The 27,238-nt window shown below is 39.1% G+C and overlaps 1 protein-coding gene across 2 annotated transcripts in view; it reads right to left on the bottom strand.

Moving 5' to 3' along the window:
• The window catches only part of EFEMP1 (EGF-like fibulin extracellular matrix protein 1), a 56,848-nt gene extending 36,020 nt beyond the window's left edge, over positions 1 to 20,828 (bottom strand). The window contains exons 1-4 of one of the 2 annotated variants that reach the window (XM_019719812.3): positions 20,600 to 20,828; positions 19,253 to 19,340; positions 15,213 to 15,261; positions 14,638 to 15,048 (exon numbers count right to left, since the gene is read on the bottom strand). In XM_019719812.3, the coding sequence (XP_019575371.2) occupies positions 14,638 to 15,048; positions 15,213 to 15,261; positions 19,253 to 19,333 (541 nt within the window). In that variant the 5' untranslated portion in view covers positions 19,334 to 19,340; positions 20,600 to 20,828. The remainder of the gene's footprint in view (positions 1 to 14,637; positions 15,049 to 15,212; positions 15,262 to 19,252; positions 19,341 to 20,599) is intronic. The other variant, XM_019719827.3, reaches the window with a different exon arrangement.
• Between the last annotated feature and the right edge of the window lie 6,410 nt (positions 20,829 to 27,238).

Here is a 27,238-nt window from a genome sequence, read left to right as displayed (position 1 = left end):
GGGGAGTTTTAATGACAGATTGTGGTCGTCAGCTTCTGACGTAACTCGCAGGGATGCCATACTCCTGGCATTCTTGCCCTTGAATGTGGGCTGGATCTAGTGACTTGTTTCTAATGAATAGAATATGGCAACAGCAATGAGTTGTCACGTGGGTGACCACATTACAAAAAACTGTGGCTCCAGTTTTATTAGGACTTTCTCTCTTGCTGGCACCTTCTCTTGCCCTTCACTTCCTTACAGAAAGGAAGTAGGCTGCCATGTTGTAAGACGCTCTTTGGAGAGGTGTATGTGGCAAGGTATTGAAGGAGGAAGAACTCGTGAGGAAAGGAGGCAGGAAGTGAATCCTGCCAACAACCATGAGTGAGAGAGCTAGAAAGTGGGTCCTTCCCAGTCAATCCCAGAGACAACTGCAGCCTTGGGAAAGACCCAAAGCCTCACAACCCAGCTCAGTCACATCTTGATTCCTGACCCAGAGAAACTATGAGATAATAAATGTTTGCTGTTTTAAGCCCCTAAATTTTAGAGTAATTTGTTACGTGGCAATAGGTAACTGGCTGACAAACTTTCTTGTGGTTTCTGTGTGATGGATAATAGTGCTTAAGCTCAGGAAAGACTGGTTGCTTTAGTTGTAAGCTTGGTTTGAGTCTGAGAGGGGAAAAAAAATCCCAAAATGTGACATGAAGAAACTTATAGACTTTAAAGAGATTGTTCTTTGCTGAAAGGTCATCATATCCCCCAGTGAAGGTATTATATCAATTCAAAACCAAGAAAATAAAAAGGAGCTTGTAACATTTAGTGTTGTGTTGGCAACTTTACATTTTAAAGGAGTTTATACAAATACATGCAAAGAGTATATTTACTGTGCACCAAAATAAAAATAACTGCTTTGTAAGCTAGGATTGAAATGGAGTCCTGAGCAGTGGCTTGAACCCTAGTAAATGCCCACGCCACTGTCTGGGAAAATGGCTGCAGTGAACCAGCTTTTAAAGCTTCGGTGATTTGGTCCAGGCTTTTAGGAAACAACCAGTACTAGATGTGAACTGTTTTGTCAATAAAGAGTCAAGTCATTAGAACTGTCTGTTTTTTTGTTTCTGAGTCATTAATGCTATTATAATCACAGAATGCACCTACATTCTTCTCAGGGCAGATTTTAACTTGCCCTGGTATGTTTTCCTGAAGAAAAAAAAAAAAAAAAAGCCATTTGAAAGGCAAAGAAGAACTCCTATCAATAGAAACAGTTTAAATTCCAGGCATATATCAATTATGAACCATACAGTTACCACGCGCCCAAGGTTTGTAACTTAGACAAAGCCCAAGGTTTGTAACTTAGACAAAGCGCGCTCTCTCTACTCTCTCATTCTTTCTCTTGTCCTTTTGATATAATGTTGAATAAGAGCTGGAAAGGACAACTCTTAATTTTAACAGCTGAGAAAGCTGAGGCCCAGAAATGTTAACTGGGTTAATACAGTCACTTAGGGGCCAACCCAGATGGGGACCTTTCTCTCTTGCTGAATTTCATCGGGTTTCTGCTGCCAAAGACTATTGTCTGGGATCTTCTGGAGCACTCAAGCATTAAAAACATTCCACTATAGGAGAAAATTCTATTAATTAGTAAGGAAGGGAAATATCTATGTGTCACAGCTGTAGCTGTTACACTGGAATTTATATCAGAGAAACTGAGTATATAGCCAGAAGAGAAAAGTATCTTTTTGAAAAAAAAAAAAAAAAAAAAAAAAGACACCACGCACCACGTGCAAATCTGATTCTATCTAAATTATACCACATATTGCTAACTGCAGAAAGTAGAAAATGAAGAATCACTAGACTTATCAGCTTCTTGGTAGGCTCTGTATATATCAACAAAATCTAGGAGCTTGTTAGAAATGTGAAATCTTCAACCTCACGCTAGACCTGCAGAATCAGAATCTTCAGTTTAGTAGGATTCCTGGGTAATCTGTATGTTCGTTAAAGTTTGAGAAGCACTGGTCTGTCATACATGGTATATAGAAGATTCTCTAAAACAAATTAAATAATTGAATCACAAATCTAAAGTTTCCCTCAGCCAATTTTATAAAAACAGTGAAACTGATTTATTCAGGTGTCATCTTTTCTGTTTTCCTTCATTAGTCTTTTGAAGAAAAAAACGCATTTATACATGTATAGTTAGGTGGAAGATTGGTAATTATATTACTATTTTATTAGATACTATAGTAAAACCTGTTTTCGATTCGCATAGTCTTATGCTTCCTTATTGTTCTTTACTCGCCTGTCTCGTTCTCTTTTTATCTCTGTTCCAGTTCTATTTTGTATTTTTTTTTTTTTTTCTTTCTTTCTACCTCTCATTCCTCTCATAGCTAGTTACTTCTGTCTCCCAGGGTGAGTTGGCTCCTGGAAGAGAAAGATAGGGCTCAGCTGTTTGCTCTATTTTGCTTTTCTTCTCCATAAATGTGTGAATACAGTCTTGGCCTCTACTTTAACAAGTGTTCACTGCATTTCTGCTTTTTCCTTAGATGATTGATTTTCATACTGAGTTGTATGTAGTGATGGTTGGTGGTGCTGGGGGAAGAGTGTCTCTGTTACTTGAGTCGCTCACTCAGCAGAGGAGCTGGGGATGTCCTTAAACTGGCTTCACCATTTCATCCTAATACTATGTGGGGTATATATTTACAATCGATCAATGGGCAAGTAACACTTAAGTCACAATTTTCAGCAATTGCAGTTACGCAGTTGTTATCTTTGTGGTTAACAGGCTTTACCTAACTGTAACAGAGAAGAGGGAAAGTGGTGTTTTCTTTCTGCTGAGTAATTAGATCGACATAAGAGTGATGTATCATCTGTTAGAATAAGTTTTAAATGTAGTTCTCCGAATCCACAGCAAAGGCTTGGTCTCAGTTTGAATCTGCACTGATTCTGCTTTTTCTAATCTGAGATCTACACTGAGGGTTAGGCAGGCCCACTGCTTGCAGTTAGTTTTGCCCATTTCTTGGGATCTTGAGCGGATTTTTTTTAAGCTCTTGAGAAAATTCAAAACAGCATTCATATTTAATCAAATAATTAATTGAATCTTTCTTATGGAAGTCTTCCTTCTTTTCTCTTGTCACTATAAACTGTTCCCTCAAGATGAGACCAGGAAATGTGTATTTTACCAAGAAAAATATACAATTAAAACCATTTTGAAATAGATTCATAATACTTTTGGTAATGTGTAATTCCATCTACCCCTGACTTTGATATATTATCCAATAATTATTTAAAACTCTCTATCAGAACCCTAATATGGGGTGGCCAGATTTTTACATTGACAACTAAAGCGCTTTGTCTAACAGGGTAATATTCAGATAGGCTATCTGAGGTATTAACGATCTGTGACAGCTTGGTTTGTTGGAAACTATTGTTCTAGCATGTTTACACAACCGGGTTTTCTGCTTAAAATTAAAGAATCAATAGAAGATTCTGTAGTTTACTTAGAGGTGAACTCTAATTTATAATGGTTTTGTGATTTAACATTTTTGAAAGAGCTATTCATCAAATAATCTTCCTGGTTTTTCAGAACAATCACTAGCTGGTTAAATTGCACCACAATTAAGTTTCCTTCTTTCATTTAGCTTCTTTTATCATTAGTTCACTTTTTTTTCCCCATTCACTAAAGAAGGGAGGTCATGCAACTGAAGTTCAAAACAAAGCCCTGAATCTTTACCGGGTTGTGTGGGAGGACTTTTTTCTCTGGCTACCTCCCTGGATTAGGGTCCTTCTGATATACCAGGTCGTGAACTATTTTTACAAAAGGAGCCCACAGCTTTTACTGGGAAGTTTAATTAATCATGAAGGACTGGAATTTTCTGCTTTGCTTGTTCAGTGGAGTTTTATTCTGGGCTATCTCCTGACTGTATAATTTACGGAAGTCTAAAGAATGAAAGCGCTTCGGGATTCAATGTCAGTCCCAGATAAGCTATTTTCTAATTTGTTCTGTGATGGTGTATCTAAAACATTTGTCGTGTTAAAAATTCAGTTCCTCATTATAGATTACAAAGGTGGGTTAGGATGGAATCCAGGTAAATCTCTAAGAAAGGTTAGTAGAGAAATGGCCAGGATGCTGCAGAAGTGAAAGACAACAGAGCCTAAGAGGTTAGGCCTTAACACTTTTACTTCTATTTTGTTGACCCTTCGTATAGTCTATCTAACAAAATGCTTTGTTGATTAAATACTATAGTAGCTGTCCAAGGTGCCCTATTCTCTCATGATAGGGATACACATGAATTTAGAAAGCAGTTTCTAGTATTGACTTAATGGGAATAATGAGAGGGGAATTGTGTTCTGAATCATTTTAAAAGCATTATTGGCTTTGATCAGTTTAATTTTGGTACCTGTTACTTTCCTTCCAAAAATAATGGTGCATTATATGTTTGTATACCTGTGTGTATATGCACATGAACTTGAGTGGGTATATGTATATGTGCACATGTGTGTCTAAATAGCTGGAATAAACTTAATCTAGGCAAGAAATGGGGCATTTAGCCTGCATAGACAGGTTTCTAAAGTGCCTTTTAACAAGTTCTTTTGGAATGTCCTTTTCTATTTTAAATGAGGTATCACCTGATATCACAAACTGCTTAGGAAGGAACATGGATAAGGAGAGAAACTATCTTACACAACAGTATCTCTTTAAGCTTCAAATTAGAAAAAGCAGTAATTTGAAAAAAGTTCATTGGTGGGTTTTGCAAAGAAGAATGATGCCAGATGTCTAAATTGCTCATATATTTTAAGAGAATGATTTAGGTTGAGCTAATTCTCTAAGAAGCCTCTTCAAATCAATAACAGTTGGAAGGATTCAACAGCAGACTAAAAAACAGACTTATACTGCTCTTTGTAACTTTGGTGTATTAAAAAAATATTGAGATATTTAAATTTTTCAGTGAATAGTAAAAATGTCAATGACAATTTAATGACATACTTATTTTGTGAATGTATGTATGAGAGAAGAGCTTGGCTGCAAAATATTTCACAAGTGAAATCTAACTAATCACCACTGAACAAAAATTCTTCCCTAATCTGGATCATCATAGACCTGGTCTCCAGGGTGGGCACTGACTAGGATCCTTCAAGCCGTTTCCCATTTTGGATTGAGTTCCACACCGGCACTTGAGGGAGTAGGATTAGATTCCTTGCAGCACACACAGCTCTTTAGAGTAAAAAACTCATTTCACTATAGTCCCTGGGGCTTTTTGAGATTTAACTACATGCACAAAGGCAGTTCCAATTCCCATCATAATTCTCACTTTAGCTGGGAGAAGCTAAAGCTATACAAACAAATAGCTTTACAAACACATAAAACTATACAAACAAATAGCTTTTATGGTTGTCTCTAGTTCAACTCCCTACTTCACACTTGTACTTCACCGACAGTTTAAGTATAAACTAGTTATCAGGTCACCAGCTGTCCTCAGTAAGCTGGGTTCCTTCTTCCTGTGCCCCTGGGATCCACGACCTTCCTTCTCACTTCTCTAGCAATTCAGCTCTTCCTACTTTGGGACCAGATCAGAACAGAGCTGCTCTAAGTCACCTACACCCAACTAAGTGACTTTCCTGGATTCCACCCTTTAGCATTTGAACAAAGTAGACTTTAAAAGGATAATTTCTGGCCTGTGGGAGAGGGAAATGATCAAGATGGACTGTTCTGATCCTTTTTTCCTTTCTTACTCTTATTATATAGAGCTTCAAGTGCCCCGAGTTTCTTCACAGTTATCAGACCAGTCTTATGATTTTTTCACTTGAAATATCATAAATATTTTAACATTTCCCCAGTTCAACTCTATTATTGTTATTCACCATTAGATTTCTAGGAAGGATATATTTGACACAGAGATGCATTCATTGGTTAATGGCTTGCCAGAAAGTAAAAAGAGTTTAAGTATTTCCAATTACTGGTCTTGTTCTAGGGATAATACCAACCTATTTATGCACCAATGTTTATTAAAAACTTAACCATCCAGGATATAAAGAATAGATTTTATAACTTTTCCTTTCAAGTGGCTTAAGCTTAAAATGGGAACAAAATATCTAAGACCTCCAAAATTAATGAGAAATTTGATAAAAGACATAGTTGGGAAATTTGATAAAAGACATAGTATTTTGTTGGGGAGAGTTACAGAGGACAGGAAAATACTAGATATTTGCTGTATATTTCCTGCAGCCAGACAGAACCAGCGTGAAGCAGCATTGCATCCATTTTCCTTATGTCTTAGAGTGGTTTCCCAGGAAAGCCCCCCCCCCCTGCCCCCAGAAGCGGTGTGTTGCTGACGAGAATGCTAACAAGAGGATATGCGGGGGGGACACCAAGTCAGCAAGTACACTTGATGCTGAACCACCGATAAAAGACATATGCTGTATATACATATGGTCCTCAATAGCTCATTTTCAAGGATAGTTTTAGAACTCAGAGTAAACTTTAAGCCCGAGTTCTCTGATGATTAAAAACCATTCACTTATTGAAACGCACACACATATACATACACAAACCAAATATTTGCTTAGTGCTAATTCATTAATAAGTAAAATAGAACCCGGTTCAAGAAGGTATTGAGACAGATGTGGAGAAACACGTTAGTATTTTGTTGGGGAGAGTTACAGAGGACAGGAAAAATACTAGATATTTGCTGTGCAGTGGTTCAGCATCAAGTGTACTTGCTGACTTGGTGTCCCCCCGCATATCCTCTTGTTAGCATTCTCATCAGCAACACACTGCTTCTTGGGGGGGGGGGGGGTGCTTTCCTGGGAAACCACTCTAAGACATAAGGAAAATGGACGCAATGCTGCTTCCTGGACACTGGCTGCAGGATGCTTACTTCCTCTGCTGCATGTATCTTAATTTCCTCATCAGTCCTCCCAATTTCCCCTCATCATTCTCTCCTCACTGGTCCATTCCAAGGAGGAACCAGACTTTTGTTCTTGACCACATTTCTGGGGTAGGTTTTCTTTTTCAGTCCAAATATGGATTTTAGTAAATTGTAAGGCTACCTTTGTCATAAACTACTTTTACTTCTACTTTTAGCAATTTGTCATGTACTTGGTGTGATATACCATGCGTTTTTGGAACTGTTTGTTTCTTTTATTGTTATTTGATAAATTATGGGTTGATGATGCCAAGTTCTTTAAGGATTATGACCACTCTCTCCTTCTACTTTGATTTTATCAAAGTGCCTTAAAATAGACAGTGGTCCTCCAACTTGATTGAATTTATTGAACACTAATTGAATGGTTTTGTGTTCTGTTTGATCAACTTCACTTGCAGTATTGCCTGGTTACCCTTGACTAGTACACATGTACAACTATTTGAAAGGTAGTTCAAGTTTTAGAATTTGAGTTAGCCCAAGTCTCAAATATTTTAATCTACTTAGTACATATTTACGTAACATTGGTTCACTCTATCTCCCTCCTTTTAATCTGTAGTCATATGAAATCGACAGCAATAAGCTATCTATTCTGCTGCCAGTATCCTGGCACTCAGCCTTCCTTTGATGTTGTTTCTTCACTTCTTTATTAAATGTTTACAAATCATTTAGGTTCAAGCTACAAGCCTGCAATTGTGGCTAAATCTTTGTAGTGGCAGCCATTTTATTCTGCCAATATTTGAATGCAGTTTTCTTGATCAGTTTTATTTCTGAGTGTGCAATTTGCAGTTGCCTCCTGGAAAAAGAAGCATACTAATGCATTTCAGATGTGGCGTGAATTACTTATTTGTACATTCATGCAAAATCAAACACATTTGGGGCAAACTTTGTTTACTCTTTGGTTTCAAAGAATAAAATTGTGCCAGTGATTCAACAAGTGCAAAAGCAAACCTTACAAATGGGGCAACTTGTTGATTTCAGAGAACAGAGTTTGAGACTCTCTGCTGGAGAAAGAAAGAATGAGCCAGTATCAGTGCGCATTCCTGAAGTTACCCAGGCTTGCAATTCTACTCTAATCTGCTTCTTTTTATTTCTACAGAGAGAGGGAAATTCATTCCACAAATAAAAGTAACTGTTAACTAGTTTTAATAAGAATCTTCTTGTCTTTCATGGAAAGTAAATCTTTGTTCAAGTTTAAATTGAACAGAAGATACTTGTGTGAATATTCTAATATCTTATAATATTCACAGAGTCTAAATAGAATGAGATGTCAGCTGTGCATGTGGTATTTTGGTAACTGAAAGACACTTTAAGGCTAAAATCAGAGTCAACCTCCTCTTTTGTGATTCTGTATTAACTGAACCTTCAAACAGTATTGCTTCATCTCACAAGTTTGTGCCACAAGAGTAATGGGGATGACTGTAGATGGTATGGGTACATCTTAGCACCAATCTATATTACCATACCCATAATGTAACTTAGAGATTCACCAACTGACAATTTAAGGACAGTTACAGTATTTCACATTTGCAGGTTTTATAGAGAGGTGTAAGATCTCTGTTGTCTTATTAAGATAACTCCTTTTCCTCTAGATGGCGCATATCATGTCCTCAGTGCAGGGATATAGTCGTGATGAGACTCATGACCAGTCATGTTTAGGGATCACAGTACTGGTGATGACAATAAGCAGGTGAGAAAAGTAAAATAGAAATATTATTCTATCCTAGAAGCAGAATGTACATTTTTGACGTTTTCTCTTTGCTATTTCCCATATTCCATGTAAAGTACTCTGATCCTGCCCTCTGATTTTTGTAGCTGAATGCAGCTTCCTGAAGTTAAGATTAAGTTAGAATACTGGTTCTCAAACTTGGGCAGGGACCCAAATCATGGGATTGTTAAAACACAGGTTGCTGAGCCCCACCCTCAGAGTTTCAGATTCAGTAGGTCTGATGGGGCCCAGGATTCTGCATTTCTAAGAAGATACTGGATGATGCTAATGCTTCTGGTCAGGAGACCACAATGGGAAACATTGAATTAGGCAGTTACACAGCATAGTGTTTAGTGGCAGAAGAGTGATCATACTGATCTCTTCCGTCTTTCTACCTCAAATAGTTGTAGTTTAAGTTGCATGAGGCAATTTTAAGGACACTTCCTGATTGTGCACAAATCAGATACATATACATACTGTTCATAAACGTATATTAAAAATGAGTCTTAGGGGCCGGCCCGGTGGCTCAGGCGGTTAGAGCTCCATGCTCCTAACTCCAAAAGCTGCAGGTTTGATTCCCACATGGGCCAGTGGGCTCTCAACCACAAAGTTGCTGGTTCAATTCCTCGAGTCCGGCAAGGGATGGTGGGCTGCGCCCCCTGCAACTAGCAACGGCAACTGGACCTGGAGCTGAGCTGCGCCCTCCACGACTAAGACTGAAAGGACAACAACTTGAAGCTGAACAGCACCCTCCACAACTAAGATTGAAAGGACAACAACTTGACTTGGAAAAAAGTCCTGGAAGTACACACTGTTCCCCAATAAAGTCCTGTTCCCCATTCCCAATAAAATCTTAAAAAAAAAAAAATGAGTCTTAAATTAACTAAAAATTCAATGACTGCAGTATTTGGAAAAGTAAATTATGAAACAATGCTAGATTTTTCAGGAGTTAATCATTTTTGTATTACATTGCATTGGCTTATTTAAGAAGTAATTAAATTTTCCCTATAAACCCAACTCCTATCCATTTATGCGGCTTTAGAGAATACTCAAAGGTAACAACTAAAAACAATGAAGAACTGTAAGCAGACTAAATACCCATTTACTTTCTGCTTGAAGTATTTCTTTTCTGTTAATATCATAATTTATTCAATTATAGTCTTCCTTTTACAAAATATCTATTTTCTGAGATCAAAGCTCTTTGGTGGGGGGCTGTATAATTATGTTACCAAAAAATGGGCATTTCCTCACAAAACTAATTGAGGCAACCAGAGACCCTAATGATGATTAGTGAGGATCCACAAAAGGATACTGTTTGAAAGTTGTTTGGTAATGACGATGCCAAGTGTGCTAAGCCCTCTTGATTACACTATAATTTATAGATTCTCTTTTGGATATGAGATCATTTAAGTTTCAAATGAAAGAAGTCAAAGAAAGATGTCCCTAGACTGAGACGCTGAGACTCTGTGCATGTTAGCTCAAGTTTCTCTTTTTTAAAATAGCTGTATAGACAATAGCTTTCATTTTCAAAATAGTATTTTAGTTATCCTTATGTTTATAAAGAAATGTGCAGAAGATAATAGATGGTCAACAAGAGTCTGGAGCTTTTTAACCCTGAGTATAACGTTTTTGTTCCTTTAGGCTTTATAGAAGGCATTGTTTTTTTTTTTTCTTTTTAGCTGTTTAGTTGTTCCTGTGTCATAAGTAATAATGATAAAAATCAAATCAAATATAGCTAAAAATTAAAAAAATGAAAAATTTGGCAAACAAAAATTTACAGTTGAAATATGGTACTTAATTTGGCCATGTACCAATTTTGAGGAGTAAAATTTTTCCCCGCAAAAATATGGAAAGATGAGCTGTGATATGACATGTATCTAAGTATGGAGGTGCTAATGTTCAGGTATCCTACACCTGCAATCTAGAACATGTGGAAACCAGATCATTGACAAAATGGCAAGTGGGATCCTGACAACTGAAAAGAAAGGCTCTGTCCAAGTACATTAAAATCAATGCGGTTTGGTTTTTGAAAGTTCAAAACAAATGAGAAAACAGTCACACTGGACAAACAATACCTTTACCCGAAAAAGAAAAAAAAGTGGGTCTAACGTTGAGACTTTCTCACTCTTGGCTGTGAGGTACAGGAGATTTGATTATTGGGGGTGTTCTAGGGTGTTCAACCATCCCATTTATTAAGGACTGAGGCATTTCCAGGGATGTGGGGATTTTAGTTTTCACACCAGGACAGCCTCAGGTAGGCAGTAATGGTTGAAAACCTAGGGTGTGTTTTCACATCTTTCACCTTATATAATACAAGCCAGGCACTGCATTCTGGATTTGGTTCCATAATCAGTTTTATTAGGCATTTCTATTGCATTCATTTTTTAATGGCATAGTTTCTTTAGCAAGTTAGTAATGATTCCTGTAAATCTTGACTGAGTTTAATTATGGCTTAATTACCAGTTATACAAAATATCCTGTGTTTAATTTTTCAAAAGTTCAATTAAATGAGCAAATTCCTTCAAATTGGGCAATCGATGCTTTTTCTTACTTGTCAGTTCCCAGATGATTATTTTTAATACAAGAATGGGGCTCTTAAAAAGTATATATTTAAAAAAAAATCCTTTTTCAACTTGAACTAGTAATTTCTAGCTCCATTTCCTTTGAGGAAAATTACATACAGACTGTGCACTAAAGATGTAGAAAAATAAAGTGAGTCATCAATGGGTTACAATATATTCCCCATTCATCCAATTTTTTTGGAGCAGGTGAATATCTGTTGTCTTTGAGGTAGATGATATCTTATGAAGAAACTATTAATTTATAAAACTTTATTTATACATGACTCTAGATATGTAAAACTGAAGTGATCTTCATGTAATTTTATAACTGCCAAGGATGGTTGGTGCCTGTCATTTGAAATTCTGAGCATGAATGACTCCCCAGCATCACCCTCAGTTGACAAAAATTACCTGATAAAAACAAAACTGCTCACTCTGAATTTGATATTTGGGTAGTATATCGCATTTTAAACCCCCTGTTTCTGCACAAAATTGAAAAAATTCTGGACAAATTTTTTAAAAAGGAGTAAAAAGATCACATTTTCACTAAATGTTAAAATACAGACAGCTGGTTAAATGTATATTTATAAAATAGAGTACATTTAAAAATATCTAGTGGTATGTAAATTATTAGGTGCCAGCTGTGATTGGTAACAGTAAATTCAAAGTACAGACTGAAACAGTACAGATTTCATCCATCACATAAACATGTCTTCAGTTTTAGGTTATGTAATAATAAACTGTACCTGCTGAAAACTATATGTGGAAAAAAAATTTTTAATACAAATATTGCTCATCCACAGGCATTCATTTATTCCAATCCCATGACCATGGTAAATGTATTTGGATTACTGGGCATAAGTACACAACATTGAAAAGGGAATGGAGGTCTTTATTAAAACAGAAGCCTCCTCAAACTCCTCAGTGATGTCAGTAATATAGGTCCTGGGAGCACATTATTGTTTTAAGCAGAGGTCCCCACACTTTCACATTGGTTATAAAGCATTATTTTGTGCTGCTGGCCTGGAATGAGAATGTCATACATCTGTAGTCAATTAGAAGAAGCTGGACTGAATGTTTGATTAGCTCAATAATAAACGGGCATAAGTGTGACTAGACTTATGTTAGTCAGATTCCCTAGACATCTTATCCTGTTGTTATCGTATGAAATAACCCCCTTTTATCAACAATTAAGTAAATCCACATTTGTAGGCACTTTGTAAAATTGTGAGGTAGGAAGAAATCCAATTTCAGCCTTAAGTCATCCAAAAAACTTTTAGCTCTTCTTCCAATGACATAGACCCCCAATTCCAAGTTTTAGAAATTGGTTGAATTATGCAGGACAGTTTGGGTTGGAAATATACCATGTGCAATCAATAAATACACACACACACACACACACACACACACACACACACACATCTATATAGCATCTCCCATAAGCAAAGTATTAAATAATTTTAGCTTATAACTATAAAAATTTCTTGAAGAAGTAAGAATTATAAATATTTTAATATGTGAAAAGTAACTTACTTTGTAAGGTTGTCTAAATCTTTTCAAGAAAAATTAAATAGGATTTCATTTTTATTATTCACATTTTATTATATAGTTTCAACTGTAACCAATGCATGTTGTAAGCCCTGAATATGTTTTATTCTAGAAGTTACTCATTCGGTTATAGGCATCATTTTTCAATTCAACCACAATTGTCAACAATGGACTACAAACTACTTTGGGGAATAACCCATTCATTTCTCTGTTTTTTGGTCTTCTAAGTACCAGTGAAATATACATCTGAAGTATGAAAAATAATTCAGTATATAAAAGTCAATACTTAAAAAAATTTCAGCAAAATGTTTCAGTTTCAGGAAAAATACCACCAAACCTTCTAAGATAATTATATATTTCAGTAACACAATGAAAATTGATATCTTAAGTAATCTGAGGCATTTTTTATCAATATTCACTCAAATACATATATGTAAAATAACCTCATGAGGTTATCTCCTTGACATAACCCTTAAATTAAATATCAGAATATCAAGCAGATGCTGAAGCATTCATCACCAATATTGGAATTCTGACTCATGACAGTAACACAAAACAGATGCTAATATGATGGGCTCTCTGAAAAGTGACACCATCACAGCATGGGTTAACTCTTGATGTAGGGTACTTAAAATTTGAACACAAAATATAAACTAAAAGTCAGGGTGTGATTTATTTCCTTACTTCATTTAGAAGCTGTTTAAAATCTCCTATCTCCTATACAGAAGACATAACTCAACACTGGTAAATAAGGGGCAGCGCATACCAGGAGACCGGAAGATACTTTTTGCACTTAATGCAGCAGCTAGTTGATCCCAACTGAACTGCTCAGTGTTGAGGGAGGAAGGTGCTCTCTTTCTCACTCATAAGCAGGTAGAAAGTCAGAACTCTTGGGCCCTTTTCATTGATGCATATGTCCCAGGCATTTATGGTATAATATGGGATCTACTCATTCAGCCCTGCAGTGCAAAAGGAGTCTGGGTTTCCTATGGCCTAGCTCAGTAACACAGTCTTCCACGTCAGGCGGATCTGAAAGGGTTTGCTAAGTAGGAAAAGGGAAACAAAATCCCTTAGCACAGTCCAGTTAGCTAATATCCTACACGTCTTCAAAGCCTAAGATTCTTATCGCTTTGCTAGGCTGAGTCTACAGCTGTTTCTAGAATACACAGTGATGTGTACTCTTTGTGAAAACAAACAGAAAAACCCAGGCAGATGGTGCTATGGTGCAAGTGATATAAGTGAAATATGCTCAAATGAGACCTTTAAAAAACATGTGAATATGAGTGGGGGACATTCCCTCAACAGTACTGAGAAGCAGGAGCTCATTTCTTTATTCCTCAATAAGGAAAAAAGTCAGTGGCAAGTTCAATGAAAAGAAAGTTTGAGAAGCCAAAAGGGAATATTTATGGAGTAGCTTGACAGCACAATTTCAAATTCCCAACGAATAATCTGACTGCTCCTTCTGACAGCTGTGACTCTGGCCCTGCCTGCCTGGCTTTGATGGCTGGCTCTGCACTCACCACCTGTGTTACCTGTGGTTCTCAAACTTGGCTACACGCTGGAACCACGTGAGGAGCTTTAAAACATACTGATGCCTGGAACTCACCCCCAAGACTATTATTTCACTGGGCTGGGGTGTGGCTTGGACATGGAGGAGTTTTAAAGGCTCCTAAGTGACTCTAAATATGCAGCTAAGGTTGAGAACAATTGATGACCTCTGAGCCACAGTTTCCTTATTTGAAAAATGATGACTATACAGACAGCAACCACCTTTTAGGATTATTGTGATGATAAAATATGATAATGTGGGAAAAGCATATATAGCCAATGTCTGGCACATGTGGGAAGCTCTCAAAAATTTATGAGTTGTTATTTTCACTACAAGGTGCACTTGGGCAAGAACCTTCTAGTTAGGATAATAAATCATGCTTACCTTGGCAGATGTTATGATCACTCTGCTCATAGCCTGTTGTACACTGGATCCGGTGAGAAGGGTTGGAGGGAATGCGCTGAGGGTCAGCTGGGTTCCTCCGGATGACAAAGTTATTTCGGCCAGTCTGCACTTCTGGGCCTGCAACTGCAGTAGCACTGGCGACAAAACCACCCCCAGGCATCGTTCCACTCGTTGCCATGCCACTGGCTGCTACACCCCCAGCTGTACCTGAGGCTGCGGCTGCATTTGCGGCTGCACCCACATTTTCGGATGCTGGTGTTTCTTGTTGAGGTTGTTCATTATTGACAATAATCTGGGCTGTTTTAGGAAGGCAGAGGTATCCTCCATAGTGGTTGACGCATTTCATTCCACCTTTGCAAGCGTCTGGGACAATGTCACATTCATCAATATCTGTGGTCAGTAATAAAATAAGTCAGTAATCTTCATAGGGGGAAAACTGAATATGTAAATATATGCTCATGCCTTGTTGTTATAATACAAATAGGACAGGAAGAGTGACAAGAGATGGAGTCAGAAAGCTATGCTCAGATGGAAAGTCTTGGAAGCTGGCTCACCTTTGCATTGCTGTCTTACAGGATCCCACTCATATCCATCTGTGCATTGCTGTGAAGAAATGATCAAGATGAGGCCAAGAGACAGTTAATTGGGATATCCAGTCCCTAGGAAGTCACTCTAAAAGCTTCATTCTTATGGCAACAATCCTTGCACTAGAGTCCTAGATAGGCGATGAGATGGGTGGTTGAACATTCTCTAGCTTTGCTTTTTTTAAAGACAAATCTGTGCATTGGCCTACTTCAGGCATCCCTTCTCAATCACCAGTTGCCTCAGCTCTTCTCTTGCGTTTGGTACAGTCACCCATGAATATCATCTTGGAATTCTTTCCTGTCTTGGTACTACTCTCCAATCCCTCTGACTGTTCTGCTTTTTTATTACTTTATTTACCTCTCCCATATTGTGTATTTTACAAAAAAAAAAAAAAAAAAAAATCGACCAAGTTCTTTTTCTCAGCCCTTTACTGGTTCCTTCTCTTTCTGAATCCTCTTAGAGCATTCCAGCACCTGGCTTTCCTTATCATTCCTATTCAGCTGAGTCCACAGCCTCCCTCTCACACCCTGGCCTGTCTCCTAGTTTCAGTTCCCACACGTCCTCTCTCGTTCATTCACTGAACAAACCATCTATCAAGTACCTTCTCACACAAGACACCATCCTAGTCCCTGGGAATGCAAAGATCCTGAAGACTTTGTCCCTGTCCTCAATCAGCTCGTAGGACAGAAAAGGAGACAGACAGGTAAATGAGTTGGAGCAAGATGTGAGGTGCTATGACACAGCATACATGTTGAAGGAGTGATGGACTCTGGCCAGGGATGTGGGTGGCCATAACAGGGTAGAAGGGAAGGCGTTATGGGGGAGGCGACAACTGAATAGGGCCTTATAGGATTTTTCCAGGGAGATATGGGAATTCTAGGATGAGGGACCATGTGAGCAAAGGTGCAAAATTGTTAAAGAAGGGAGGAGCTGCTAGAAGTTCTGGGTGGGTCGAGATGAGGTTAGAGAGATAGGCAGGGCCAAATGTGGGAAGCCTTTCTTTGGGACAGGCAGGAACTGAATTCTCAATGAACTGAAGGTCAGTGAATCTCAAACTGTACTATGGTTAACAACCCAGGGTGCTTGTTAAAATGCAGGTTACTGGGCCCATCCAAAAGATCCGATTCTGGGTAGGAGGCCTGAAATCTGAATTCCTAACAAGCATTCCAAGTGATTCTGATACAGGTCATTTCTTCAGATACAGAAGAAAGATGCTTCAGGAAGTATTGAGCAAAAGTAGGGTAAACAAACAAATGAACTTAAATTCTTTCAATAGAGCTGAGAGTTGCTCATATACACAACAGATGCTTGGCAAGTAAATAGCTGAATGGAGACAGAAAGGTCAATTTAGATATTTTACTGATATCTGAAACTTAACAGGGTAAACACTAGACTCACTTTATTTCCCAAATTAATTTTCTAGCTTTCCCAACGCTGTCCAAGGCACTGCCATCATTCTCAGGACCCAGGATTACAATGTTGACATCAGCATTGACTTTTCCAATTGTTTCCCTTCAAGCTCTGCTGACTGTGTGTCCATTTCTGTATCTACCAATTGGTATGAGCCTCCCTAGCCTCCTGAGCAGGCAAGTCTCCTTAGCTGGTCTTCCTATGTCTACATGCTGCACACACAGCCTCCATGGCAAGCTCTCTTGTTCTCTTGGTTATATTGTTCTTCCATCTAAGAAATCACAGTGGCCTGCAGACCTCTCATCTCCTATTCTTACTCTCTCCAGGTTCTCCCCACTACCCAGCTCCAGCCCATTGGACTTTGTCACCTCCTGGACTAGTTTTGGTTGTTTTCACTCCTAGCCTTTGATTATGCCAGTTCTTCTGATTCAGATGTCTCTCCAACCTTTCTAGATTAATCCAAAGTTATCACTTCCTTCAAGAACCAGCACAGAGTTGTATGTCCCCCAATATGGTGTATGTCCCCCAGATTGACATCGATTACCTCCTTGTTTTTCAATTGCTTTAGCAACTTGTATAATCTGTATAATAATATTATTTGTACTTGCTTAGGAACTTTGTAGTTTTCCACACTATCTTCCCAGAGTAAATTCCCTGAGGTTAAGGTCTGAATTTTCTTAGTAAACAAATAAACTTAAATCCTTTTGATAGTGATGATAATTGTTTATATACATGGAAGATACTGGGTGAGTAAATAGCTGAATGGATCCTATCTTTAGCATGAAAGGGGAATATCAGGCTATCTTGTGGATGTGAGCCCATCCTTCTGAAAATATCTTTCAAGCTAGGCGAGATGACCATTCACTTGAATAATCTGTATGCTAATAGAAAAGACAGTTTGTTTTAGGTATTTAGTTCCAGTACCTTTAATATGGACCTACTATTAAACAAGCCTAGAGTGAATTTAGCTTCAACACCTGCTGGCCATGTAGCCTTAAGCTAAGTAAGATATTACCTCTGATCTTCAGTTCTATCAACAGAAGGAAGATGATACCACTTACCTCATACTTTGCTGTGAGGATGAAAGGAGAAAGTGTCTCCACAGTGAGGTACTCAAAAAAATAGTTACAACTTGTCTTTTAACCATGAATTATTAAGCATACACAATTCAAAAGAGAATACACCTAATCTTAGCACAAAAAGGATGTCATATCAGGGAAATCTGTTATAATAATAGTGATCTTAAAACAATAGTGTTTAATCTACAGGGAACTTTCTCTGCTAAAGATGAGTAAGATTTAGGTGATTAGCAAAGGGAAGGAGGTATAAGATAAGCAGTTGTAAAAGCAATAAAATTTCTTATTAGATGAATATATAAATGGGTAACTCTTTATATCTTAGCTCCCTGAGAAGGTAGCCTGAATAACAAAACACTTGCATTTGAAGATAAACAACACATGTATTCATTTCTCTTGCTTTATTTATCTTCAGCAGAGGAAGCAATTACATTTACCATTAAGTTAACAAAATATTTATATTGAACTTTATTTGATTTATAGTTGACCTGAAAAACAAGGAACATTTGCCAGATGAATACTAACATTCTAGGGATAATGTAGTACCAAAAAAGCGAGATAATGTTTATTATCAGTAATTGACATTAGCTCACTTTTAAGAGTTTTACTTAAATTTTTTTTCACATTCCTTTGAGTAGGATTACTTAATTTTAAATTGGGAACAAGTAGAAAAATATGTTTTTCATATTCTGATCCAGGACAAATGTCATTTGCCTCACAACGCTGATTAAAGAATAGAAAACACAAAACAGAGGTGCACATTCACCAGAAGTGAAGTAAGTGCTACCCTCTGTTCTCACCACATCCATTTCTGACAGTGGGAGAGGTCAGATGGTATTTTTAATATTTCAGTAAACATTAGTTATACCCAGGCAATTCACTAATTAGTTAAATATTACTTGGAAATATCAGATATGCTAATTAGAAAATGCAAAACCAAATTTCACACAATGCGTTTTGAAACCAGTTTAGCAAATACCACCTCCTGGTAATACATAAAGTCTATCTGAAGGGCATTTATGTGAGTTATCGGTTATACTATAAATTAATATTAGCCTTCATAAAGGCAATAAAGGCCACTTATATGAGAACATAAGTCACACACAAATGAGGTGAAGTGCTTTTGTGACGTTCAACTATTTTTTTTGACGTGAGCCTTACTCTGCAAGTTTTGGTTTCATCTCCATGCGCATAGGAATCCAGGTTTTCCAATTCCGTATATCCATTAATGTATTGAATGTGTTGAAAACATGTAGCTTACTTTGGTTTTTGTTTTAAAAGGGTTCCCCTTTTTTGACCTTGCACTAATTATTACACTTTGATGCCTACCTCAACTGGTGATCCAAGTGAGCTTTTGAAAGGACAATTTACAAGGAATCTTAATCTTGAACAATGCTAAAGCGTTGTTTAATTTATTACCCTCCGGAGTGCAGCCCGCATACACTGGCAGAAGTGGAGAAAGTCTCCCTTGTGTCACAGAATCCCGCTGAACTGCACTTATCTCAAATTCCATCACCCCTTACCGTGTACGTGATGGTTTCTTCGGTGTCCTGTGACTTGACCAGAGCCAGAATCAGCATAGTTAGGAAAAGCTCTTTCAACATCGTGAATCTCAAAGAAAACACAGGACAAACCGATGCTTAGTATCAGCTGCGGGGGGGGGGGGGGGGGGGGGAGAACAAAACTTTAGCTGTGAAGTAACAAGTAAGAAAGAGAGGGCGGGGGAAAGCTGAAGCTTCCACCATACCCAGTTTTCAATCTCCTTTCTCATCTCCCCTCCCCTTCCAAACCCCTCATCCTTGACCCCCCACCCCACACCTTTCCGGGGCCAAAAGAGGCACCAAAGACTGTAATGCCGCTGCAGAATTATGTCTCGTCTCACTCTATCGGTCTGCGCTCAATATATACAAAGGTACCGTTCTTACTGCACCTACACAACAGGCTCAAGAAAGGAGGCGGAAGGGAAGGAATAAAGGGTAATTAATTTCAAAAGAGATGGCGCATTTTTATTTTTTTTCCCCGAGGGTGGAGGTGGGGCAGCAAACCTCATATTCCCTTGAACGCTAAGGCTTTTCCGTTTATGCTCACCTTCAGCGAGTGAAGTTCTTTGCACAACACAGCAGAAGTACCTGCTAACCAATACGAATTACCTTGTCCTCACACTTTGTTCTTTTTTTAAACAAAACACCAAAACCAACTCGGGGGCAATCTCCTCCCAGTTCCAGCAGAATACTTGCCCTTCAGAGCTCCTTCTCACATCCCCCAGCACAAACTCTCAAAGTGGTCCCTATTTCCACGCGGTTCTCTGCGCGCAGCTTTGTTTAAAAGCCCCAGGTTGTGTGGAAGAGCGTCTGATTGCCTTGTGCCTTATTATTCCGGGATAAGCTACCTTCAGGATCTGGGCTGCGTAGGGCCGGAACCCGGGGACCACACCGCAGCCCGAGGTGCCAGTTTCCGGGCGGCCGGCCTGGTGCCTCCAGGGAGGTGAGGTCCTGTTCCTTAACAGTAAGCTACCAGGCGGCAGTCCCGAGACTTGCTCAGTGCTCCAGCTTCTAACCAGCTCCTATGGAATTCAGGTGCGGCTTCAATCTCGCACATTGAACCCCTGAAACTTTCAAACCTCGTTTACCGGCAAATCCCTGTCTACTGATCGTCGGCGCGCACACACATGCCCATCCAAACAGATGTCACCCTGGTACTTGCACATGCTGACAGATCGCATTCCGAGACCGCACACCTCCACCTCCCTTTCACAATCTGGGGAAATTCTCGGGTACACTGCACCCCTCGGATCACCCCACTTACTCCCTGGAGCGCGGCCCTGCGGGCACTGGGCATACTGGTGTGACCCCCGCATCAGGGGCTCCTACCTGCGCGGCCGCGCTGCGCTCCAGGCCCAGGCAGCGAGGGGAGAGCGCAGGGGAGGGCAGCCCCGTGGGTCTGAACTGGCGAGGTCTAGCAGTGGCGCAGCGGCAGGAGGAGAAGAAAGGGAGGGAAAAGGGGAAGGCGAAGGGGGGCGGAGGAGAGAGCTGAGGGAGGCGCAAGGGCTGAGCCAAGCGCTGCAAGCCGGGCGGGAGAGTGCGCTGCGCAGCTGGGTCCGCGCCCCCTGCTCCAAGGGCCCTCGGCCGCGGTTCCCAGACACGCTGGAACCCCACGCCGAAAATGGCACGTTTGGCATGTGATGTCTGGGGTTTGAATCAGCCTTGGTGATGCTGCAGCCTCCCTGGCAAGTTTTCGTGTCTGCGGAGGGGAAAATATCTCTCGAGGAGAGCTTCTGAGGTTCCTGAGAAATTGCCTTTTTTTTTTTTTTTTTTTGGTAACCCCCAATTAGTGAATTCTAGGAGAGTAAATTAATCCCATTCATAGAACTGGTTCTTTTGCCTTTTCTTTCAGATACTTTTTGGTTTTATGGAGTGGGAGGAGGATCAGCTTCGTCAAATGTGGAAGAAACAGCATTCATTCACACATTATTTGTGACCTACTATGTGCCAGGTGTTAAGAATAGGCCAAATAGAGCTCACACAAACAAAATTGTGAGGTGGGGTTTGTTTTTGTTCTCCCCAAACTTCCTTTTTATGGGCCTCTTCTCTGTGTACGGCCTTTCTTCTCTCCTCTGGTACATTTGTGGGAATCCCTAGTACTGGTCATTCAAAGTTGGGCATTTCACTCTCACCTTTCATACTAATGGTGGAATTTCAGGAATTTGGAGAGGAAAAAAATTTTTTCTTGCTTCTTCAAATCATTCCACATAATTTAAGTTATCTCTGAAGGCTCCAACTCTAAAGTCAGATTAATAGTTTGCTTCTAAGGCAGTCATGTCTTCTAAGAAGCAAACCGCCAAACAAAATTTCATGAATGAGACAATGTGCAAACTGAAGGTATTAAGGACTTTGATCCAGAGCTGGAGGCATAAGGTGGGAGGAAGAAGAATCACTGACCATAGGGGGAAAGGTGATAGATAGGGCAAGAGGCAGGCTGTCAGGAGGAAGCCTCTCTCCTTATCAGCGGGTATGCAGTGGGTTGGCCCAGACCTTGCCAGTTTGGTTGCAAGCCATGCAATATTGGACAAGATCACAGGAGCTTCACAACCTTGAACCTCACTTGAGTATGTAAGGTTTTGCTAATAATATTGAAGATTTGTACTACCCAAATTCAAATAAGTTTGTTGTCCTAGTCATTAATGATCTCCAAAATTTTCAAAGAAAAAATTGAATTTTTGCTTTTGAATAGTAAAAAGTAAAAATATGTCCAGACATTTTCTTTTGTTTCTTTTGGAAAATTTTCCTACCTATCTTCAGCCCTTTCCCCAGAAAAAGTGGGTTAAAACTCCCAAAGTCTATCTCCAGCCTGGAACTCTTCCCGTATACAAGTATACAACTGCTGACTTGTAATCTTCATCTCTAGACCTACTGGGCATTTCAAACTGAACAGGTTTGCTGATTCTCTTCTCATCCTCTTTCCCCACCTGCTTCACCATTTCAATTAAAAGCAATTTCATCTTTCCATTTGCTCAGGTCCAATATCATGGGTTTAATCCCTTGATTTCTCTTTTTTTTTCACACACCCTGCATTCCATTCTTCAGAAAAGTCTGTCAGCTTTATCTTCAAAATATATCCAGAATCGGACCACATCTTATCAATTCTTTTGCAACCACTCTGTTCTAAGCCATGCCATCATCCACTTGGATTATCACAATAGCCTTGTAATAGGTCTCCCTGCTTAAACCCTTGCCCCCCTGCAATCTTTTCTCAGCAAATGTTCATTCAAATGGAATCCCAGAGTATGTACTCTTTTGTGTCTGGCTCCCTTCACTTAGCATGCTTTTGAATTGCATCCTTGTTGTGAGATACACCAGAAGTTCATTCCTTTCTGTGGATGAGTAGTATTCCATTGTGTGGCTATACCTTTATTTGTTTATCTGTTCACTTGTTGATGGATATTTGGATTGTTTATGAATAAAGCTGTCATGGACATTCACATAGAAATCATTGTGTGGACATGTGTTTTCTTTTAGGTAAATACTTAGTAGTGGAACTACTGGGTCATATGGTAGGGGTATGTTTACCTTTATGAGAAAGTGTCAAACTGTTTCCCAAAGTAACTGTACCATTTCATTTTCCGACCAGCAATATATGACATTCCATTTGCTCTACATCCTTGTTAACACCTAATATTGTCTTGTCACTTATAACGTTAGCCATGATTAGGAGTATGTAAGTGACATCTCATTGTGGTTTTGTTTTACATTTTTCTGATGTGTTAGTGATGTTGAGCATTTTTGTGTGATTATTATCCAACAATATATGTTCTTTTGTGATGAGCCCAATCGAATCTTTAATCCATGTCTTTATTGTTTTCTTTGTCTTACTTAGTTGTAATGGTTTTGTTAAAAATTTGGTCTTCCTGCAAGTCCTTTGTCAGATATATATTTATTGAATATTTTCTCCCAATCTTAATCTTGCATTTTCATTTTCTTAATGCTGTCTTTTAGAGCAAGCATTTTTAATTTTGATAATGTCTAATTTATTAATTTTTTTCTTTTATATTTTGTCCTTTATATGTACTAATTAAAAAAAAATCTTACCTTGGGCAAATCTTTTAAGCTCTCTAAACCTCAGTTACTGCTCCTGTAAAAGGCGGAGGATAATACTCTCTGCTTCTAAGGTTGTGAGGATTGAGTGAGAAACTCATGACAAATATCCAACACATTTGAATGAATGTTCTTACATATTAGAACGTATGGTGTGAAGGGCTATAGTAAACCATTCCTCCCCCATAATACAACCCAGTGTTATTTAAGTATGCTTCCTATTCCTAACCACAGGGTATCTCCTGACTAGTCTAAAGATAGTAAAATCAGCAATGTATTTTCTAGCTATTGTTTCCAGGTAGGCCATTGTCCCACTTCGGACCAATCAGAACTCAGGATAAGGATTTGTTTTTTCCATAGTTAGGGGAAAGGTGGAGAGGAACAATGGAGCCCTTTGCTTCAGTTGCCACTGGCAGCCCTGTTACAGCCCAGAGATAAGCCAGCTTGAGCACAAAAATGATACCTGCTGTGTATGGCCAACACATGGAGACAATCTGGATCCTTGATGGATTGTTCATAGGCCAGATTAACCCTAGGACCCGTGATACTTTTAGGGATTCTCCACAATGTTTTCTTTTCTTTTAAAGTCAGAAGACAAAAATTTACATCATCTAGACTGGGTTATATAATATTTGTCTTTATACCATTGCAGTCATAAAATATAATTGTTTTATGGAGGAAGGGGCCCCCGAAGGCAAAAGTGCCTAGGTAGGAACCATGAAAGTCACATGGTTGCCCTGATTGTTGAGGACTTTTCCAGTTTTTGCACTGAAAGTTCTATTTCCTGGGAAAGCCCTCAGTCCTAGGCAATCTTAAAATTTTGTGTAGAGGAAAGGTGTAGTAGAAAGAAAAGAGGACAGGTAGCCAGGTGTTCTTGCCTGGACTTTGGCGTGTGCTAGCTGGGTCACCATGGCAGTCACTGAACTTCTTTGAGTCAGTTCTGCATAAACATCCACTAGGGTAATAACATCTAGCTGTAGTTATTGTATTGTACTTTATCATTGTTGTTATCATAGTTTTTACCAGTTCTTCATTGATTCCCTTTTCTCCTAGTAATAATATACTGGTTTTCTTTCGGAAACCAAACTTTATAGTGGTAGACCATGACCAGGCCTGCCTATAGAATGCCCTTAAGTGTATACAAAGGGAAAACTTCTAGGTCCTAAAAATAAGGGGAAATGGCCGAGTGCCAGTACAAGAATGTCAAGGCCCAGCCCCTGGCAATTAGGCATGTCAATGTGGCAGAATTATCCTGGAGTGGTTTAAGTTGTTTCTGTATGCTGATGAGATTGGGCACATAAAGAGTCCTGGGCCCCAAATTCTGGAAGACGGCCTTTTCTACATGAGCTGTCAAGACTTGTAGGATTTCGGCCTGTCTCTGTGAACTACAAGACAGGCCAGGAGCTGGGGTATCCACCCTGAGCCCTTATTTCATTTATATCCTTTGCTCACTGATTCTTACTATCCTTGAATCCAGACACTACTGTTTGGCCTAGAGCATATCCAGTTCATATGATTTGTTTGGAACTATTTTTCCTCTGAATTTTGTGGGTGAGCATGTAGCCCTGGCTATGCCAATAATAACATCAAATCTCCTGTAGCCCCAGTGATTAGCTCAGAAATGATAGCTATACCCTAAGATAATTCCCAGTGAGGGGACAGTGTGCATCGGGCCTGGGCCCAGAGAGCTTGGCTTCAAGCCTTCACTGTGCCCCTTACTGGGTGTGTGAAATTGGGACAGTTCCTTGACATGTTTGGGCTTTAGTTTCCTCACCTGTAAAATGAGGATAGTGATAATTATCTATCTAAGTATCTATCTTGGAGAGTTTTATGAGTATTAAATGAGAATGCACGTAAAGCCCTTAGTATAGTTCCTTTCACGTAGCAATCGCTACTGCTATTATTATTAATCACACCGCCCTATCACTCATCAGTTTATGCTGTGAGCTTAGTAAGTCAGATTCACTGTATGAGAGAATAAAAAAAGTTATTAACAACGAACATTTTCTTCACATTTTTTGTTTGTAACTAGTTGATGGGATATTTAGAAGAAGCAGGGTCTGGACACTTCACTCCCAGTTTGATGACTGGGGTCATGGAAATGTGTGGCCCTATCCTGAACAACATCCTGAGATGATGGTAGTTTTGGAATAAGTGGCTCTGAGATAACTAAGTTTTTGAATTTCAAGTGGCGTATAAAAATTATACTTCCTTACTCATGATAAATAGTAACAGCTAACATTTAAGGAGTACTTAACACTGTATCAAAAACTGTAGTTAAGTACTTCATATGTGACAGATCAACAGTACCATTATTAATGCCTACTTTACTAAAAAGGAAATTGAGGCACAAGCAGTTTAGTAACTTGTTCCGCTCATATAGTGAGTGAGCAGCAGAGTGGGGTTTCAAAAGCAGGCTGTCTGGTGCCAGAACCTCTGCCCTAAATGCTCCTCTATATTACTTGCTCTGTACCAACTGAGTTTAGGATTGCGGGTGTATTGGCATAGAATTAACCCCTGGTCATTCGCAGAATGTGAAAGTGTTTACGAGACTCTACAAGAGTAAGAAAAGATTTATTAAAAGTCAGAGAGAGAGAGAGAGAGAGAGAGAGAGAGAGAGAGAGAGAGAGAGAGAGAGAGTTCTGTTTGGAACTGGCAGAAGAAGTTTTACCAGGGCAGTCAAAGGGAAAGAGCTGCATCCATTTCTGTTTAGCTTGACTTTTATATTTTTCTAAGCAGGATGTAGGGTGCTTGTCAGCTTGCAGGGGGCTGCCATTACAATTGTCTTCTCCTGGGAACCGTCCTGTTCCCATCTATGATGGATGTCACTTTGCAGGGGGTTGCTGCTGCAATTGGGAACTGTTCTGTTCCTACCTATGATGTATGTAAGGTGCTTGTCGGCTTGCAGGTGCAGTGCTAGCCAGGGGATTCAGAGCCAAGCGGTTAATGTTTAGCTGTTCCTGTTAGCCCACAAGCTCACTCCTGTTAACTGCCTGTCCCATCCTGCTGGCTCACAAGCCCACTCCTGTTAACTCTTTACTTGTCTCATCATCAGGGACAGAAAAGAGGCATGGATGACTTCTTCTATGTAGTATAACGACAGAAGTTCTAGCTGGATGCATAGACTGAGCAGACTGCAATTAGAGATTGCAATAAATTCACCTTGCTAAATTGCTGTGAGCTTAGGGGAACTGGAGACCTTAAAGATTTGAAGATCTGTTTGGTGGGGGGAAAATATCACAGTTTCAGAAGAGATTCAGAGATGTTGATGACCATGCATTGGGCTTTAAGTCTTCATATGCTTTGAAGTGTGTATCTGAATCAAAGATTTCATATCAGTGTGGCTCAGGCCTAAGAGTAGCTGACTAAGGTATAAGCTACCTGTGTCCATTGGGTATCCCTGGCATTCTAGACACCAAGACATGAATCACAGAGTTAGCCTATGATGTCTGGCCATGTAGCCAAACCAGGCAATTTTGGAGTCCAGTTGGTTTGTAAAAGTATATTCCCTTATGAAGCTATTGAAGGAGAAGCCAGTGTTGGATGTATACAAGCCATTGCCTTTCATAGAAAGTGTTCATTTGTTAAATACTAGTATTCTTGGTGACATGATCAAAATTGATCACTGACTACTGTAGGTCTGTAACATACTCTTGCAAGAATACTGTTGATTAAATTATTTTCTTGGGCTGCATTCATTTTGATGCTTAAAAATTCAATATTTTTGAAAAGCTAAGTGTACCATTATTATCCATGAAAATATTCTCGTGGTGAATATACATATGGATTTTTGTTATATTTGCCATTATTGAAACAAGTCCTTGGAAGAGATAACTTCTAATATTCTTTTTAGTGCTAAAATTCTTTGATTTTATCTTGTCGTTTGTCACTGAATTAGAGTCAGCATCCAGCTAAGAG

This window comes from Rhinolophus sinicus, chromosome 2 (assembly GCF_057876585.1).
Source record: "Rhinolophus sinicus isolate RSI-liver-muscle chromosome 2, RSI-T2T, whole genome shotgun sequence".
Classification (NCBI taxonomy): domain Eukaryota; kingdom Metazoa; phylum Chordata; class Mammalia; order Chiroptera; family Rhinolophidae; genus Rhinolophus; species Rhinolophus sinicus.
The sequence above is the reverse complement of the archived record's forward strand: the minus strand, read 5'-3'. Positions and strand labels throughout refer to the sequence as shown.